General features: G+C 52.0%; 1 protein-coding gene across 2 annotated transcripts in view; it reads left to right on the forward strand.

Moving 5' to 3' along the window:
• Positions 1-18014, forward strand: part of KLHL29 (kelch like family member 29) — a 280541-nt gene that overhangs the window by 55259 nt on the left and 207268 nt on the right. Inside the window, exon 1 of one of the 2 annotated variants that reach the window (XM_062209025.1) lies at positions 16988-17047. The exons of the other annotated variant lie outside the window; for it this stretch is intronic. Coding sequence (XP_062065009.1) covers positions 17042-17047 — 6 coding nt within the window. The 5' untranslated portion in view covers positions 16988-17041. Of the gene's footprint in view, positions 1-16987; positions 17048-18014 lie in introns of those variants that run through there. 2 annotated transcript variants of the gene reach the window in all.

Consider the following 18014-nt stretch of genomic DNA (forward strand, 5'->3'; position numbering starts at 1 on the left):
TACCATATGTATCGTCTTGTTGCTTGGGTTAGAGGCATAGAAGGCTAAGCCCCTGGAACCCACACAGCAGTCTAAGGCAGCCTGTAGTCCTCCCCACGGCTATCAAGCAAGACTCGCCATAAACAAACTTGTCTGTTCTTTCAGCTGGCTCAGGTCTGGCTCAGACCAGGGCTCCCCGGCTGACTCAGGGACACAGCCATTGACTCGCGGGGTCTCTGTTTAACAGAGCTTCTTTTGACATCTCAAGCAGCATGCTGGATCGCCAATTAAAAAGCCTGTGTCCTCAGCGTGACAAATACCAGGGAAAACAATTCCACGATTCAGAGCACAAGTAGGGGAACACGAGGCGAGTTCATCGTGACTCAAGCTCCAGCCTTGTACTCCAGCTTTCATCTCGCCACCGGGCGAGACAGAACACGGCTCTGCTGAGATTTCTCGGGTTGTGCCACTGCTTAGCTGGGCGTGAGGTGCCACTCCCAGTCCCAGCCTCGCAGGAGCATATAAAGGGACAGGGTTGTTTTTCTATAGCTTAGGTTTTGGCCTGCATACGTTATGTTTTCTTCATTCATATTTAATACCCTAACAGTGCAGTCCAGTAGCTGGGCTATGAGATAGAGCATGCGCGCAGGATCCTCTGAGCAACCTGGATCCTGGATCCTTAGGGGCCTGATCCCGTCTCTGCAGAGCAAGAGGGGCTGCCCCAAGGCTCCCAGCCTGGGAGTCAATGAGCAGTTCTGACACTGGAAGACTCCTCCCATTTCCCTTGGAAGCAAACTTGAATTCTCTCCCCAAGACTCTCCAGGATGGCAGGGTCATGTTTCAACAAAATATCAGTGAGCATAACAACTTGATTGGGATGTCATTCTCTAGTATGCCACCCAGGTCACCCACTGAAGGGGTAAAATTCAGTGTTTTGTTTTGTTTTGTTTTTTAAGGTTTATTTGTTTATTTGAGCCCTGGCCTGAGCCAGCTGAAAGAACAGACAATTTTGTTTATGGCGAGTCTTGTTTGATAGCCATGGGGGACCTACAGTCTACCTTAGATTGCGGTGTGGGTTCCAGGAGCTTAGCCTTCTATGCCTCTAACCCAAGCAACAAGAGAGGCAGAGAGATCGAGATCTTCCATCTGCTGGTTCACACCCAAGATGGCTACATTGGCTGGAGGTGGGATGATCCAAAGCCAGGAGCCAGGAGCTTCTAACAGGTCTGCCTCACGGGTGCAGGGACTTGGTCCATCTTACGCTGCTTTCCCAGACACATTAGCAGGCAGCTGGATCAGAAGTGGAGCAGCCAGGACTCAAACCGGCGCCCATACAGGATGCCGGCACTGCAGATCGTGGCTTTATCTACTACTCCACAGCACCAGCCCCCAGTGGTTTTCAGTATATTCATAAGTCTATGCAACCCTTACGATGGCCAATATAAGAACATTTTCATCACCTTCAAAAGAAACCCAAAGGAGCAGGTGTTTAGAATGGTGTTTAAGATGCCTGTGTCCCCTGTGGGAGTGCCAGGGTTTGATTCCGGCTCCAACTTCCTGCTGATGCAGACCCTGGGAAGCAGGAACGATAGCTCACGTCACTGAGTTCCTGCCGCCCTCGTGGGAGGCCTGGATCGAGTGCACAGCTCCCAGTTCCAGCCCCAGCCCAGTTCCAGCTGTTTTGGTTACTTGGGAAGTGAACCAGTGGATAGGAGTACACTCTGACATGTTCTCCCTCTCTGTCTCTCAAATAAATAAAAAATAATAAGATTTTAAGAAAAAGGGGGGAGAGAGACCCTATACCCATTAGCATTTATTTGTTGCCCATTTCTCCCTCTCCCTAACCCTGGTCACCACTAATCTACTTTCTATCTCTATAATTCTCCCTACTCTGGACAGTTTATATGAATGGAATCCGATGTGGTTTTGTGTGACTGATTCTTTCACTTTGCATGTACTAGGTGGGAAGCAGCTGACCAGATTTGAATTGTGGCTCCACAGGCAGCTGGATGTGTGACTTTCAGCAAACAGCTCAACCACTCTGTTTCTAGTTCCTTGTTTCCATATGTAGCTCGTTCCAGAGCTCACTCACGCCAGGAGTGAGGGGTTAACGCATGTAAAGGCTTCAAGCTGTGCCTGGGACCCAGTAAATACACATTTTTTCATCTTTCTGGCCGTGGCCTTTCAGGGTCTGTTTTCATTCCTTCAGCAACAGTTGCTGCGGTTTGCACAGCCGCTCCCGTGTGGGCTGCCTGTGTCCGGGGCCCCGGGGACCTGTGCCTTGTGCATGCTCACCCCAGTCTAGCCCCTCCTGCTCCCTCTCCCTGTTCCCAAGTGGTCTGCTCTGGGCTCTGAGGTTCAGCCCTGCAGGGAGGAAGAACGTTTCTCCTCCCACTTCCAAGGAAGGCAGCTGTCTGAGACCCCACCTGTGGGCGGCTCTGGATGTCAGCTTACTCCTGGATGAGTGGCCCTTTGTGACGTCCAGGTGGGGAGCAATAGGGTGTGGGGTGGCACATTAATCCACTTTACTCCTCGGGCTGCCCCACACCGTGGGAAGAGCAGAAGGGCTTGTTGATGACCCAGAAAACTGACCACCTGGCCTGTAGGCTGCTGTTGGGCTGGAAGGTGAGACCAGTGGCACCTGCCCTGGGCGCATCTCCGGGCAGTAACCTCCTGGTGCGCTCCTGCTGGTGGCCACTCTTTGTACCCTCTGTGCGCCGACTCTGCAGTGGGAGGGGAGTGAGAAGCATTGAAGGGGCCACTCTCGCGTTGCTCTGCTTTATAGAACCACTCCTTACGTGCGACATACAGTAACGCATTCACTCAGACGGGCTCCCACTTACGATGGTTCTCCCCCAGATAGCTCAGCTTGGTAATGGCGCAAAAGCAAAAGCACATTCAATGTTAATGGCTCTCTGGAGTTTGAATCCGATACATGGTCCGATCCTCTCGTGTCACGCCGAGCCCTGGCAGTGCCCCGGCAGCCCTGCCTTCAAGGAGGGCAAGCACGTGACGCTCCACAGCGTGTGGTGCTGCACGGCTGGGGTGACGGGCTGGCGGTACATCGAGTGCATGTTCAACTGGCACTGGGGTTCCTGGTCCCTAACCCCGTCGTAGCTCAAGGAACATGGGTGTCAGGATCATGAACTACACATGTGATACAAACACACCTGCAGCAGGCGCAGGGTAGATGGAGGAAAGCATCTAGGATTGTTGTCTGCCTTTCTTAGGGAGCACTGTGCTCCCCGCCTCCTGGGAGTGAGTGGGCTGTGCTGGGAGACCCCTCAGGAGGCCAGAGCAGACCACCACCACACTCACACACACACACACACACACAGCCCTGCCTGCCAGAGCTGTGCTCCTGCATAACCACCCTGTTGATGCCTGGACTGGCATTTCTTTGTGCGTTTTTATATCTTTTCCATGTCTGGGTTTGTCTCCCCTGAGAGAATGTAAACTTGTGAAGAACAAGAACTCTGTTGTCTCCTTTTATACGAGTGTGCATTTCATAAAAAAAAATAAGTAATATTTTTAAAATGTTTATGCCCAACATGTTCTTTTGTGCACTCAAGGGTCCAGACCGTGGCTTTGGAAATTGTCTAGCACGGCCTCCCCAGCCCCACCGTTGTCAGCTGTCACATCAGGCAGGTAGAGTCTTCTACCCCCAGAATCCCAGAATGCCCTGCCCTGGACAGTGTGGCAGGAAAACATTGCTGTAGCCAGGCAAGCAAGGCGTGGCTGATAGGGCCTCTTGCATATGGAGATGAGCTGTTGAAAACACAAGCACAGGGTGCAGCATTTTTCTGCATGTCCTAGGGGGACCCCGCAGTGCAGGAGGACAGTGGCCCTGCAGCCCCAGCACTGCCCGCCTAGCGAGCTCGGCCCCTCCAGGCACGTTGAGAAATGGAAGCCCTTGGCCCTGACTCTTGGCCACGAAGCTGCTCCAATGAAACTGGAGAGACACGATTTACGGCCGGCGTGTTTCCATTCCAGACGGTGCCTTGAAAAGGTCAGCTTATGAGAATATTTTTAAAAAGCAGGATCATAAAATAAGAGGGGCCTGGTATTTTGTCAGTTTGGGTTTTTTTTTTTTTTTTTCTTCCAAGAAGAAAATTCAGGCCCGCTGGTAGCTTCCAGTTGGCAAGCTCCAACACTTTTTATTTCACCCGCATTGACTCTTTAACAGGGAGAATTTGGGGAGCCGCATTTGAGGCCAGGTTCTCTGTTGAGGGGGTGTTGCAGCGTGTGAAGCCGTGGCAGTGAGCCCTACACAGGTACCCACGCTCCACTGGCTGGCTGATGGCCACTGAAGATGGCAAATTAGGAGACCAGGCCTGCCTACTGGATGCCTAATGATTTCCTATTTGTTTCTAGTGATGGTTGATGGCGACTGTTTTCATTAGGAGCTTTTAACCCCTGAGTCATCTTAAATACAAATACGATTGCATCAGTTCTTGCTTTGGGATCTGCTTTGGCTCCCTCCTGCCCAAGGAAAAAGTCAAGATCCTCAGGCTCAGGCTAGGCTGTTAATGCTGTGGCTGTTTCCTTCCTCCTGCCCCAGCTCAGCCCCCTACCTCCCACCCCCTCCTGGTGGAGACTTAATGGATTATGTTGTAGGATGAGCTTAGGAAAAGATCCAGCTACAGTAGTACATGTGTTCTTTCTTTCACATAATAATGGTTTTTAAGGAATTGTATTGTTACGCTTAAGAGGGTAGATTTTATTTAACCCCCTCCAGCCTCCCTTTGCATTTGTCTATGAAACACGCTGCCTCGATGTTCTGCATAGCCTTGATGTACATACAGAATCCTGTATGCATTTATTAATGATGCAGATTATACATTTTAAAGCAGTTATTTAGTCAGCTTTTGCTGTTTCCTTATAATCATCAGAAAATGAAATAATGACTTTGTTACTTCATTCTCACAGTGTCTCGTGCCTGGCACCGCTCTGCTAGGTCTCACTATCATTTTTGCTTTCCCTCTGTTCTTGCATTTTCCGAGTCCACCATCCTGCCCAGACCTCTTCCACAGGGAAAAATGGGGTTTGTTTTTGTGGGTGATGCCTGTTTATCTATTTTCATCTACTTGAGAGGCAGAGAAAGAAATCTGCTTGTTCACTCCCCAAATGCGTGCAACATCCAGGCTTGGGCCAGGCCAAAGTCAGGAGACAGGGGCAACATCATGGCTTCCTACGTGGGTGGCAGAGAACACATATTTGAGCCATCATCTGCTGCCTCCCAGGTGCATGGACAGGAAATTGGATCAGAAGCAGGGTTAGCTGGGACTTGAACCAGGCACTCTAATATGGGAGGCGGACACCCCAAGTGGTACCTTAATCTGCTGTACCACAACACCTGCCCTGGAATATGTCTTTTTGTAATTCCATACAATAAATATGAGGGTACTTCAGAAAATGTTGTGGAAAGTGAAATTTTATATGTTCAACTCGGTACAGAAAAAGTTGCAATCAATGCATAGTTTTTTTGTTTTTGTTTTTTTTTCCATAATACACATTTTTCCTGTACTTTTTGAAGACCCCTTGTATCTCTTGGTGCCTCCAGAGCCAGGTGTGGAATGGGAATTAAACAGCCACGCAGCCTCCCCCTTGGCACACAGCATTGAAGTCCACGAGACTCTCGGTCAGCAACGGCTGAAGGTTTTGGTGGCGTCTGAGAATTGGCAGAAACAGGCATGGAGGTATATTTATGTTTTCTGAGGTCTGCATCCTGTATGCAATCAGTTTTTTCTCTGAATACAAATTTCTGGGGGATTCACCAAAACCAAGGCAACTCCCAGGGCCTGGTTCCTTCTGGCAGAGCCAGATGCAGCCGGCGCTGCCCGGCTTGGGTTTTATGTAATCAACTTCAGTCTCTTATGTAATCAATAGCAGCATTTTGGTTCATCCTTAAAACTGGGCCACTCAGACAGTCCACGGCCTCTTGGGACCAGTATATACAACTCTGAAAAAAGGTTAACTAAAAATATGCTTGATAAATGCTGTGTATTATAATTTGGAGTTACACTTCAGGTCTAAAACAACGTTTTTCACTTTAAATCTACTTGAAGTAAAAACTCCAGTTTTGCTGGTTGGGTCCCTTGGTGGTAAAAATCTGCCCTTTTGGCTCGCCCTCTGGCCCCTGCGTGGTCCGAATTGTGTCTCCCGCAAATCTCTGCTGAAGTCCTGACCCCCAGGCCCTCTGCGTGGGGCTGTGTTTGGAGACAGGGCCTTCTAAGAGGTGGTGCAGGTTAAACAAGGGCCTGTAGGAGGGTTCTAATCCAATCTGACCAGGGCCCTTAGAAGAGACCACGGAAGACAGACCAGGTGAGGACCCTGTGGGAGGGCGGCTGCCAGCCAGCCGAGGTGAGAGACCTCAGAAGGACCCAGTCCTGCTGGCCCACTGATCTTGGACTTGGGCCTTCCAGACCTGTGAGAAAACAGATTCCCACTGTCCAAGGCGGGCAGCCCCAGGAGACCACCCCAGCCAACCGGGCCTGTTTCACAGGAAATCCCTTCTACATAGATTCCCGCGTGACAACACAGCCAGCTTGCCTCCCATTATAGTAGCTGGACAGGCAGGGGTAGGGAAGACCCCAGGCCCTCAAGCACCGAGCGGGCAGTGGCAGAACACGGCTGAGACGGCGCCACGTGCGCAGAACCCGTACCCACTGAGAGCTCCCGGAGCTGTGCTGGGCCCCCCAGGCAGGTGTGGCTGCAGGATTTGTTCTGGAAGCCGCGGAGCGGTGGTTGGGGCCTTGCTTGCGGGCGTTCTTTCTCCTTGCGGTAGATCTTAAACATCCGCGACTTACATCTGAACGTCTTCCTCTAGTAACGCACGTGATGCGTGCGTCTGGCACCCCGAGCGAGGAGCGGAAACCTCGGCCGCGCCAGCTCGGGCGGCTTCCTGGCGATTTGTTCTCGCTATAGACGCTCGCCTTGCGATTCTGTGCCTGCCACACCGAATGCTGCAGCCCGAAGGCAGCTTGATCGCTGCTGTGGGAATTTCTGACAACTTATTTATGAGTATTAGAGTTCTGGAGTCTTCCCCGCCAAAAAAAAAAAAAAAAAAAAAAGTGGGGGAGATGGGGAGAGCTGTTTCTTGACTTCAAAAATTCAGCTGCAGGCCAGTCTCCCATGAGCTGGGCACTGGGTACTGCGTTCCTTGTGTGCCAGGCTGTTTTGAAGTGTGTTGATGGGGCCTTGCTGGGAAGGGTGGCAGCAGGGTCACTCCAAGTCATGCAGGCCACTGCAGAAGCAGGCCTGGGCGGAGGGGAGCAGGGCAGTGTCTGTCGGTGCATTCCCAGGGCCTTCCCCAGGCATTTGCCTGTGCACCTGCCCGAGAGCAAGGCACAGCAGGCTGTGGATGATGGGCCCGACAGACCTCACACTGGCCCCGAGTGAGCAGTGGCCAGGTCTTAGGCGGCTAGAGTGGAGAGTCCAGGCAGGCTTTTCCTGTGGGAAGTGGTGGCACTGAGCTGCAGGGACCTGGAAGAGAGATCCCTGGGCATTTGTTCTTTTCTTCATCTTACTCTGCTTTGATTCGACCGCTGAGCCAGTTTGGTGTGGTTTGGCTCCGTCCCCACCCAGGATGCCCATCGTATGGTGCAGCTTCTTCGGACCCCCTGGGGTCACCCCCACCCCCATCCCCATGTTCCCTGAGGTGGGGGCCACTCCAGGATTCCCAGTGCTTCCTTTCAGGCTGTGACAAGGATGGTGGCAGCATCCTGCTGGCGTGAGTTGGCCAATGAGAATTTTCCAGGCCATGTGCAACACCAGCACCCAGGGCCTTGCAGTCAGGTGAAAGGCCCCCTCCTTGCACTCCACAGAGGTGCAGTGACTTTTGCTCTGGGATGCCAAAGAAAGTCCAGGAGCCCCGCTCCTGAGAGAGAGGGTGAGGGTGAACCTGCCGACAGTGTCCCCTGGGCTGGAGCAGCTCTGCAGTGGCCAGCACTATCCTGGAGAAGGCCCATTGGAGTTGCTCACGCTGCTGCCCCTGCACATCCGCTGGAAGTCGTGGCCTCAGCGTGCCTGGTCACTCACCTGTGTGGCAGATTGCAAGAGAAGGAAGTGATACCTGCTTCCTGCCAAGCACCGCGCTCCAGACTAGAGCAGAGTCTCCTTTTGCTCTAAGGTCAGCATTCAAGGATTCGAGGGCCATATCATCTCTGTAGGGACTACTCAACTCTTGCAAGCAACGCATTGGCCCATGGGCATGGCTTTGTCCTGGAAATACTTCATTGACAGAAACAGGAATCAGACTGCACTTGGCCCATAGGCCATGGTGAGCTGGCCCCTGGGTAAAAGTTATAATTATGAACACTTATTCTCATAGCTCTACAGCCAGGGAGATGTGATATCATCTAAGGTCAAGGAAGGTTTCTGTAAGAATTGATGCTGGTTGGGATCTGAATCAGCATTAACCAGGTAGAGAGAGAGAAGAAACGGCATGTGGCAAGGCCCTGTGGCATGAGAATGGAACATCCTGGGAACTGAAAGAAGACTAGTGGGCATACTATAAGGAAGAATATAGAAAGGGTAAGAGGAGGCAGGAGAGGGAGGCGGTTAGCCCTTGGCCCATTTAGGGCCACTAATCTTTATCTGAGACCAATGGGGAAGGTTTAAAGCGGAGGAGAAACAAGAAGAGATTTGCATTTTGAAGAAGAAGAAAAAAAAAAAAAAAACTCTGGCTGCAACATCAGAACAGATTGGGAAAGAGCAAGTAAGGATTCAGGGAGACCAAGTAGAAGAACGATTGCAAGAGAAGGAAGTGACGGGGAGCTGGAGAGAAGTCGATGGAGACGAGAGACGTGCTCTATCAGGCAGTGGGGCTGGGTACGGATGGGGGCTCCTGGGAACGGGGTTGCACACTCAGGTGGGCCAGGTGCTAAGACAGGGAGCAGGGGGATGTCCGTGCTGCTTTGACTTGTTCAGGTCAGAGAAGGGATGTGACAGGCTCGAGTTGCCTTTGAGGAGTCAGATTAGATGCGGCAGGTGAATAGGTGAGCCGTACAGATCTGGGGCTCAGAGGAAAGGCAGGGCTGGAGACAACATGCTGGGTGTGTGTGTGTGTGGGGGGGGTCATCAGCATGTGGAGTGCCCAGGAAGACGTCCTGAAGGAACGCTGCTCTTCAGGGGCCAGGGAGAGAGGGGGTCCCGCAACATGGAGGGAGAAGCAGTCAGTGGCCAGTGGAGGAGGAGGGACCTCGGCTATTGTCTGGTCACAGAAGCCCAGAGAAGGAAGCATTTGGAGCATGACTTGTGCTCAGCCTGTGTGCACAGGCACAGAGGGCCTGGCGAGGAGCCCTCAGGGACCATTCTGCCTGGCCAGGGCCCCCGACACAGTTGCTTAGGATCCAGGCCACACCAGTTGTTGAAGTTCCTAGTTATCAGCCCTGCTTTCAAGGAGTAGTCCTCTGTGTTGAAGGCCTCCAGACTTGCAAACAAGATGTATAGTGGACACTGTGCATTGGAGCTGGCAACACGGTCATCACTGGTGGCCTTAGCCAGACTTTTCCAGACTTTTCACTTTGATAGGGAAGAGCTCAGCAGGACCAGTGGACAGGGAGCTGGAAGGAGATATGGGGTTGAAATTTTTCTTTAATCCTAAATTGAAATGAGAGGTACTTATTTAATTTATTATTATTTTTTATTTATTATTTTTCTTTAATCCTAATTGAAATGAGAGGTACTAATTTATTCTACTGTATATTTACTCTCTGCATCTCATTCATTTATTCATTGTTTGATTCAATGTGCCTGTCTCATCTTGAAATGGAATTTTTATTATGAGCCCTGAATTCATGTTATTTCCTTCTCTCCTTTCCTTATCGGCAAGCATTTACTCGGCACTTACTGTTTGCCAAGTGCTGGACTGGGTCCCAGTGATGTAACCATGAGTAAGTTCTGACCTGGGTGCTCAGAGAGCTTACAGTTGAAGCTAGCACAGAAGTTCTCAGTAAGAGGCACTGCTGTCCCCTTCTCACCCTGGGGGACGCTGGGCAATGTTTGGAGATACGTGTGGTTGTCTTGACTTAGAGGGGAAGGAGTGTGACGGGCATCTGGTTGGGGGAAGCCAGAAATGCTGCTCACCATCCTGCAGTCCCCACAGCAAAGAATTATCTGGGCCAAAACATGAACAGGTGACAAGTGACTTGATGAATGTGTGCATATGGTGACTACAGGCGCTCAGAGTGTGGGCATTTGGATGCACACAGTGGAGCTGGCCAGGCAGAAGATGAGGGGCAGACAGGGCAGGTGCAGGCCACAGTTGTGGAAAGGCATGGAGGTACGAGGGGAACAGGGTGCAAGTGAGGGGCATCCAGCAGTTCAGAGTGGTAAAGGCAGGAGTTGGGAGACTAGGGTTGCGGCCAAAAAGATCATACCAGGTAGCTTTTGTCACTTGGCTTTTGTCTGTTCGTCAGGAAGCCATCAGGATTCCAAATGAGAGGAATCCAGGTTTGTGTCTTAGGAAGATCATGTTAGCAGCAGACAAGATCAAGCAGGAATCATTAACATTTCTTGAGACCTTGGGCACTCCTTTGAGTACTTTACTGTGTCATCTCATTCAATCTCCCAGCAACCCTAGGGCAAAAGTGAGCCTGTTCTTCCCGTTTTACAGCTAAAGAGACTGAGGCAGAAGGATCGAGAAACTTGCATGGGCTCTTACAGCTGGTCACTGGGGGAGCTAGGACCTGCCTCCAGGCTGGGCTCATAGGCAAGGGTGAGATAGCCTGTGCTTCTGCCTCAGCTCCGGGACCAGATTCAAGTATCCACAGGGTCTCGATTCATAATTTATAGTGTTCTGGCATTTCCTGCGGCTGCTCCAAAAATTCTGTACTTCCAGCCTTAAACAGTGTGGCCTTGTGCTTTTGTTCTTTGTGGTTGGGAGTGCTCATGTAGCTCTCAATGCTTTTAGGCTCTCTGCAGCCGGAATGCCCCCATCAACGGGGAAATGCGTGCGCTGGCAGAGGCGCGCTTGAGAGAAGCCAACGCATTGAGGCATCCCGGTGCACTTGGCGACCTCCCGGGATCGCCCACCTCATGGGACACTCTCTCCTCCGTAAGGACACCTCAGCCCTGCACCACCACCTGCACCCCTTCTTCTCCATCTTTCCTGGAGGGAGAAGGCGACTTTGCAGGATGAGGACAATGTTCAACAGTCTCAGCACCCGAGGTCACAGGGTGGCCTCCCAGGGTTTAGTAGAGCAGCTCCCTCCCCTGTTAGGAAGCCAGGTTGGATGTGCCTGCCCCAGCCCACCTCCTCCAGGACCCACCAGTCTTTGGCCCTGAGGAGCCAGAGACAGAGGCTAGCAGGTGGAACGGAGGGCCCAGAATCTTGCCTGAGATCCAGCTGGCCGGAGGCAAGGGAGGGGGCCCCTCCCCTGGTGATTGACAGGTGGGGCAGAAGGAGGACTCCCACCCGGTCCATTGCCGCAGTGCTCCCATTTGGAAGGAGGAGCCAAGGCATCTTTTCATATTCACGTTGGCTTTTATGTCAGTGAGTCCTAAGGTTTTCTAAGCAGTGGCAGGGTTCTGGCAGGGTACAGGGGCTGCTCCTCATCTGTGTTGAGGAGCTTCCTCCTGGAGAAAAGGCAGCCAAGGCCAGCACAGCCCGGGGTCCTTTGATTTGATTTGTCACCTGTGATAAATTTCCAGCCTCAAATTATCCCCACCCAATGGAAGAAAGGCCCCAGGCCTTGGCGTGTGTCGCTGGGGAGCCCGTGGCAGGAGTCAGCTCTAATTTCTAGGCTGCCTTCTGTGTCTCTCTTCTGTAGTGTCTGGTGGCACAGGGCTTTCTCTGGGTTCAGTTTTCCCATCTGTAAAATGGACGGTTGGACCAAAGGCTCTGTAGTGCCCCTCATGGCTCTGATTTGGGGATGAATGCCCATCTCTAGTGCTAAGATCATGTTTTTAAGCCTAAATATTAGGCAGTCCCCTCACTTTCCCAAAGAAAATGCCCCCCCCCAATGTTAAGCCAACCTGAATATGTAAACTTTTGTGGAATGAAGATGCAACCAAAAACTGTTTGCTCATAATATTTAACAAATTTGTTATACATGTATGAAGTCACAAAGTATAGAAAAAGTTAACTTGGAAATCTTTTCCACACACAAGAAGAAAAGGGCATTATAAACAGGGCAGGCATTTGGCACAGCAGCCAAGATGCCACTTTACATACCCACATTCCATCAGAGTGTCTGGGTTCCAGTTCCAGCTCCAGGGCCCGATTCCAGCTTCCTGCTGACGTGCACCTGGGGGGCAGCAATGGGAGCTCAAGTCCATGAGGCCCTGCCACTCACAAGGGAGGCCCTGGTAGAGTTCCCGGCTCCTGGCTTCAGCCTTGGCCTAGCCCTGGCTGTTGCAAGCATTTGGGGAGTGAACCAGCAGATGGGAAATGGAAAATTGACCTCTCTCTCTCTCTCTCTCTCTCTAAATCTGCCTCCCCCAAATTTTTTTAATTGAAAAAATATTTTTTAGAGATAAGTTTGAGTGCAAAGCTAACTTGAAATCCAGGCAGGTTTTCTGTAACACACATTTTCCATGAACTTGTCGAACACCCCTCGTATGCTTGGAGCTCAAAGATATTTTGCAGGAAAACACGTTCACCTTTGAATTCTATTTTCCTACAGTGCCCTCCTGGTGCCTGTGGCTCTCTCCCGCCTGTGGTGCGCAGCCTCCCAGCAGGGTGTTGTGTGTCTCCCCGCCGCCCCTCTGCCCCGCAGAGCTTTTCAGGGTCCTCTGACAGCCACCCGGAGCCTCCTGGCCCTCACTGCCATCCAAGCTTTCACGAGATATCACTTTTTGAACCCAAGGATCAGCCTTTCCTGAAAATTTTATCCCAAGCCACAGGTCCGAATTCCCATACATCAACGTGGTCTTTTTTGCTTTGGCTTTTTTTTTTTTGCTTTTTAAATTTTTCTTCTCGTTTGTGTTACAAATGACTAATCACAGTCTCTTACAGCAATCAGCCATTTGCTGCAGTGCTTTTCAAAATGATCTTTAAAAGTCTGCTTACAGCAACAACCTCAGAACGCTAAAATTGTCCAGCCATAATCCCCCAAATAATTACTATGTGTGTGTTAGCTAAATGAATCACTGTGTCTCTTCCGCTGCTGGAGAATCTATCAATGGGTGTATGGGATATATTGAAAATGAAGCAATACTCTTTCGGGGGGGAATTATAGAGGATTTCATGGAAATGACCATCCATTTTGGGCGTGGGGAAAAAACTTTGATGTGTGACATTCTCTTTTTAAACCTCACAGCTTGTTCGGGTGTATCGCACCTGGGGACAGCCTCTGCTGGGCTGTGTAGCAGCCAGTGTCTGGCAGCGCAGGCCGAGGGCTGCGGAGGATGCTGACAACTCTGGCCAGCATCTGTCCGTCTTCCCCAACACGCTGAACTGAAATCCCCTTCTGAGCACCTTTCTGCCCACTCACCGCTGGGCTTTTGTGTCCATTAATGAGCAGGGAGTCGTTGGAAAATACACACGGTGCTCCACAAAAGGCGAGTAATATAATCAGACGCGATTGTACTTCCGTACTCCGGCACTATTGCTGCTATTAATGTCCATTATCACTATATTACCTGAAATGTGTTTAACAATCACAGTCCCTAATCAAGGTGCCTGTCCTGGAAAATGTGTATTCTCCCCATGAGGATCACACTACGTATTGCGCCGTTACTCTTTTAAAAAAATTTTTTTTTTTTCCAGATAATTGGAACCTGTTCCTGCATACTTTGAAAAGCAGTGTAGCAGGTGAACCCCTGAGAGGCTCAGAGGCTGTGCTTCCATCAGGGAAATAACGCAGTTTTCATGCGAAAGGATTATAATATTATTCAGTGATTGTGTGGGGCTGGGGGAGGTCGTCTGTTTATGTTAGACTTTTCAGAGTGGCAAATTGAATCCCATCCAAGTAATCAGAGGTTCGGAGTCTCCAGCAAGAGTGCTCACACTTGCTGTAGACTCCCATACCAGAGTCCTCCCTGTCTTTGCTAGCTGCTCAGGGTTCATTTCCTGCCACCAGCAATGGAACGGGAGTTGGAGGAAATTACTCCCACCTCCACGACGCCCAGCTGGGACAACCCAGAGACGCGTCTGCTGCTCCGTGCCTCCCAGGGGCCACCTGTCCATATAGAGCAATCCCTGGTGTCTTTCCCTGCTGACCGGTCTCGCGCCCCCACTCTCCTGCCCAAGCTTTCTGGAATCGCCATCCACAGAAATCGCTTGCCTCCAATCCTCATGCTAATAAGAGAAGCTGAGGCCTCTCACACCCTCCAGCCCACGTGGCGAGGGACTCCTGGCTTCATCCAGAAGTGTCTGTGCTTTATGGCTTCGTCATCCTGAAAAACCAAAAGTCTGAAGGCTTCTATTGGTCAGAGAGGTGACAGGTTTAATTTCTTTTTTCCCACCTCGTCTCTTAATTATCATCACTCCATTCAAGTGAGACAAGATGATTTAATCCGGGCAGCATTTAAAATGCCCATAATCAATGCCCTCCTTCTGAGCAGGTATCTATGTGCTCTTAGATAATTTATGTGTAATTTTAATAGATTTGTCAACTGCAGTTCTTCGTCATCTAAACAGGCTGCTTGCAGACAGAACGCTTAATTTGTGCCTCAAAGTTATTTTTCATACACGGCTGTCGCACGGCCGGCAGGTAGCAGATGATCCTGTGGCAGACACATCCAACCCAGCATCTGCTGGGGATGAGCAAACGCGAGGTCTCCCATGGCCGCCAGCCGCGCGTGCTTCCCCTTCTCGCTCTCAAGGGCTGGATCCCAGAGAACAAAGCGGCTCCCGAGCAGGTGCTGACACCACAGTCCCCACAGTCCCCAGGGACATGCAGGCGCTGATGGAAACCCGGTTTCCAGTGGTAAAGCAGCTGTCAGGGCCAAGGGGATGAAGTCCTCCCTGCCTGTCCACAGGGCAGGTTAGACGTGTGGGGCAGTCAACACCCCCGGCAGCACCTTCGCACAGGGCTGGGTAGGAGGTGCTGAATAAATGCACTGTCCACGTCTCACAGTGGGACAATGCTGCACGGCCCCTCGGAGGGTCCCGGGTGCCTGCGGTAGCTTCCTGCCCATCGCCGTGCCCTGGATGACCGTCCCCCCTGTCAGTTCTCATGCTCCCAAAGAACTGCGTGCGTCCAACCCTTGTTGCAGCATCTGCCTTGGGGGAACCCACACCGAGGCAGTTACCCTTCTGAGCAGCTCCCTGTTGGTCCTGCAGGTGCTGTCATTTGCCAGGACCCGGCAAACGCCCTGCCACCAGACCATCCCTCCGCCCTCTGACCCCCTGCTGTCTCGCCAGCAGAGCTCCTTGTAGCTCTGGCCATCAGCCACCTGTGCTGGAGGGTGTGTGGCAGGGCAGAGGGCAGCCCTGCTGGCTCCCAGCTGACTTGAACATTTGTCTTAGAGGGGATGGTACCCAACGTGGAATGGGGACCAGAGGCTGGGTAGGGGATGGGCTGTGGGAAATGCCAAGAGTACAGTCTCAGGGGGAAGGGTATTGGAGAAGCCCCCACCCCTCCCAAGGGCTGATGCACTGCCAGCACCCGGGGAATTGCAAGGCAAGTGTGTTGCGTTCCAAGGGAGAAACGTTCTCTGGACTCGGTGATCCTCGCCGTGCCGGCTTATGACAGAGAGAACCACGTCAACTCCTCGATTTTCTCAATGGAGTGCAATGTGTAATAAAATATAAATAGGCCTTTAAGAAGCATCTATGTGTTTCCTTTTATCAACCTTTGGTTGCGTGAGAGCCAAGTACAATTTTATATGAATTCTAGATGATATGTAGTATTTTTATTTGCTACTTCATTGCTAAATGTTTCTTATAAAACTGAAGAGGAAAAAAACCACACAGTCCCACATATCAAAGAAGAAGCAGATGGCTGGAAGTGACCGTGGGGGAGAGGCAGGGAGTGGAGTGGCTTCGGAAGGAAGTGCAGGGGGTTCTGCAGGCGGGGTCCAGGCAGTTCCCGTGCCATTGGCTCCTGCTGCACTCTAAGTGGGCCATTAGTATTCGTAACATCTACAGGTATCCTTGTTATTTTTTTACCTTGTAAATGTACATATAAGTGAGTATGTATTATTTATAGATGTCTTTGGATTTAGAAACATGGAGCCTGGAAAATGATGTAGCACGGAATCTTTGGGTTAATGCTCACAGGAGAGAGGAGGAGACAGGGACTTTCTGCAGGGAGGAAGCTGGGGCCGGGATGAGTTTTCCCGTCTTTTCTCGGGGACTTTCCTGGAAGCTGTCTGGCTGAGAGAAAGGCCAGTGGCCCGGAGTTCTCGTCCTCACTCTGAGCTCATCACTCAGCCTCCTTTGCCCCTGGCTTCGCCGCCTGCATCGGGACATCCAGCCATGCCAGACCGAGGCCCTGTGATGTGGCACCGTGGTGCGGACTGCGCTGGGCTCTGGCCTGACTCCTCGGTTCTGCTTCTGTTTGCAGCAGGTCGGTGAGGTCAGTGAGCCGTTGGTGTGTGCGGGAGCCGCTTCCCCGCACCCGTCGGGAGAGATCAGGAAAGCAGTTAGCCTCTCGTGCTATTTTCAGCCCCTTAGCTGTTTCTACGGCGGCCGAGAAAAGCCAGGTACTTACAGAAATTCCCAGTAATGACGGTGCAGGAGAAGCATGCCTGTCTGTGGTTTATTTTGAAGCAGCTAACTCCTCATCACTGGGTAAAAAGTTCTATAATCTCCAAAGACTTTCTTTCACAATTGTTTTCCTCTGAGTGGAGAACCGACTTTGGATCTGTTCAGAAAAAATGGGTTTTTATTTGGTGAGGAAGTAATTGGGGCTCAGGCGGGGTGGGGTTCCTGGCTGCTGGTGCTGTGGGCTTGGGTTCCAAGGTGAGGTGACACAGGGGACAGGAGCCCTCGAAGCGCCTACCCTTGGCCTGGATCCGGGTGGGGGTGGGGGCAGGGGAACTGGTGGAGGCGGAGACTGCGGCCTAAGTGTCTTCCTTCCACTGACAGCGTGAGCTCCCAGATCCTCTATGGATGAACAGTGATGTCATCCCCGTCACACAGACAAGGACCTGGAGGCCAGCAGTGGGAATGCAGGTGAGCTCAGCCACTCTCATTAAATGGCCGAGCCGCCATCCGGACCCCAGCTTCCACGCTCCCACCCCCTACCCGGAGCCCAGCCCTGCAGGGAGTGTCAGAGGCGGGGTTCTGGTCAGGGTGATTCAGACTTGGTGGAGTAGAGCCACAAACCTCTGCTTCCCAGTGGAGAACAGACTCCAACCCCACCCTGAGCTTGACAGCCCACCTGGGGCAGCCACGTTTCTTATTGCTTCTCTTTAAAGCTGTCAGGAGGCTGAGGCCCTAGGGTGGGGGCTAACGAGAGACCCTGAGCAGTAGCAGCTGCAGCCTGGAGCCGCCCCTCCTGCCCCGACAGCCTCTCCAACCCCCGACAGGTGGTGCTCTCTCTCTAGGCACTCCCTGGGGGTCCACATGTAGCCGGACTCTTGCCCAGGTGTGGATCCCTCTGCAGTTGACGCTGAGGTGGTGTCGCCCCAGAGAGACAGGCTGGGAGCCCAGCTGCCTGTTTCTTTCTGTCCACCGCTCTCACCACCTGGCCTGCTGTTGTCTCTCACTCCCCGAGCTCCCAGTCGAGTCCTCTTTAAATGTCCAGCTGAATCCAGGAGCCCCCGATGATGGATTAGGCACCATGAACCCTCTGATGCCCCACTCACCCCACCTGGAGTCCAGGGCGATGTCAGAGCAGCGGGTAGACAGGGGAGCCCCTGCCCACTCCAGCTCGGTAGAACCGTCAGCTGGCCTTCCCGTGAATCAGCGACGTCGTGGCCCGGCCCGCCTCTCCCAGCCCACGTGGCCGTCTAACGAGAGAGAGGAGACGGAGAGGCGCTCCAGACAGCCCACAGCTCCCGGCAAACAGCAGCGTCTTCATGAACGGCTTCAATTTATGAGTCTGAAGGAGAGACAACATCTGGGAGGGAATTATTGCAATTTAAAGGGAGGACGCAGGCCCGTTTCTAAGACTGAAATCTGGAAGCAGTGTCTGATT

The sequence above is a fragment of the Lepus europaeus genome, chromosome 13 (genome assembly GCF_033115175.1).
Source record: "Lepus europaeus isolate LE1 chromosome 13, mLepTim1.pri, whole genome shotgun sequence".
Taxonomy (NCBI): domain Eukaryota; kingdom Metazoa; phylum Chordata; class Mammalia; order Lagomorpha; family Leporidae; genus Lepus; species Lepus europaeus.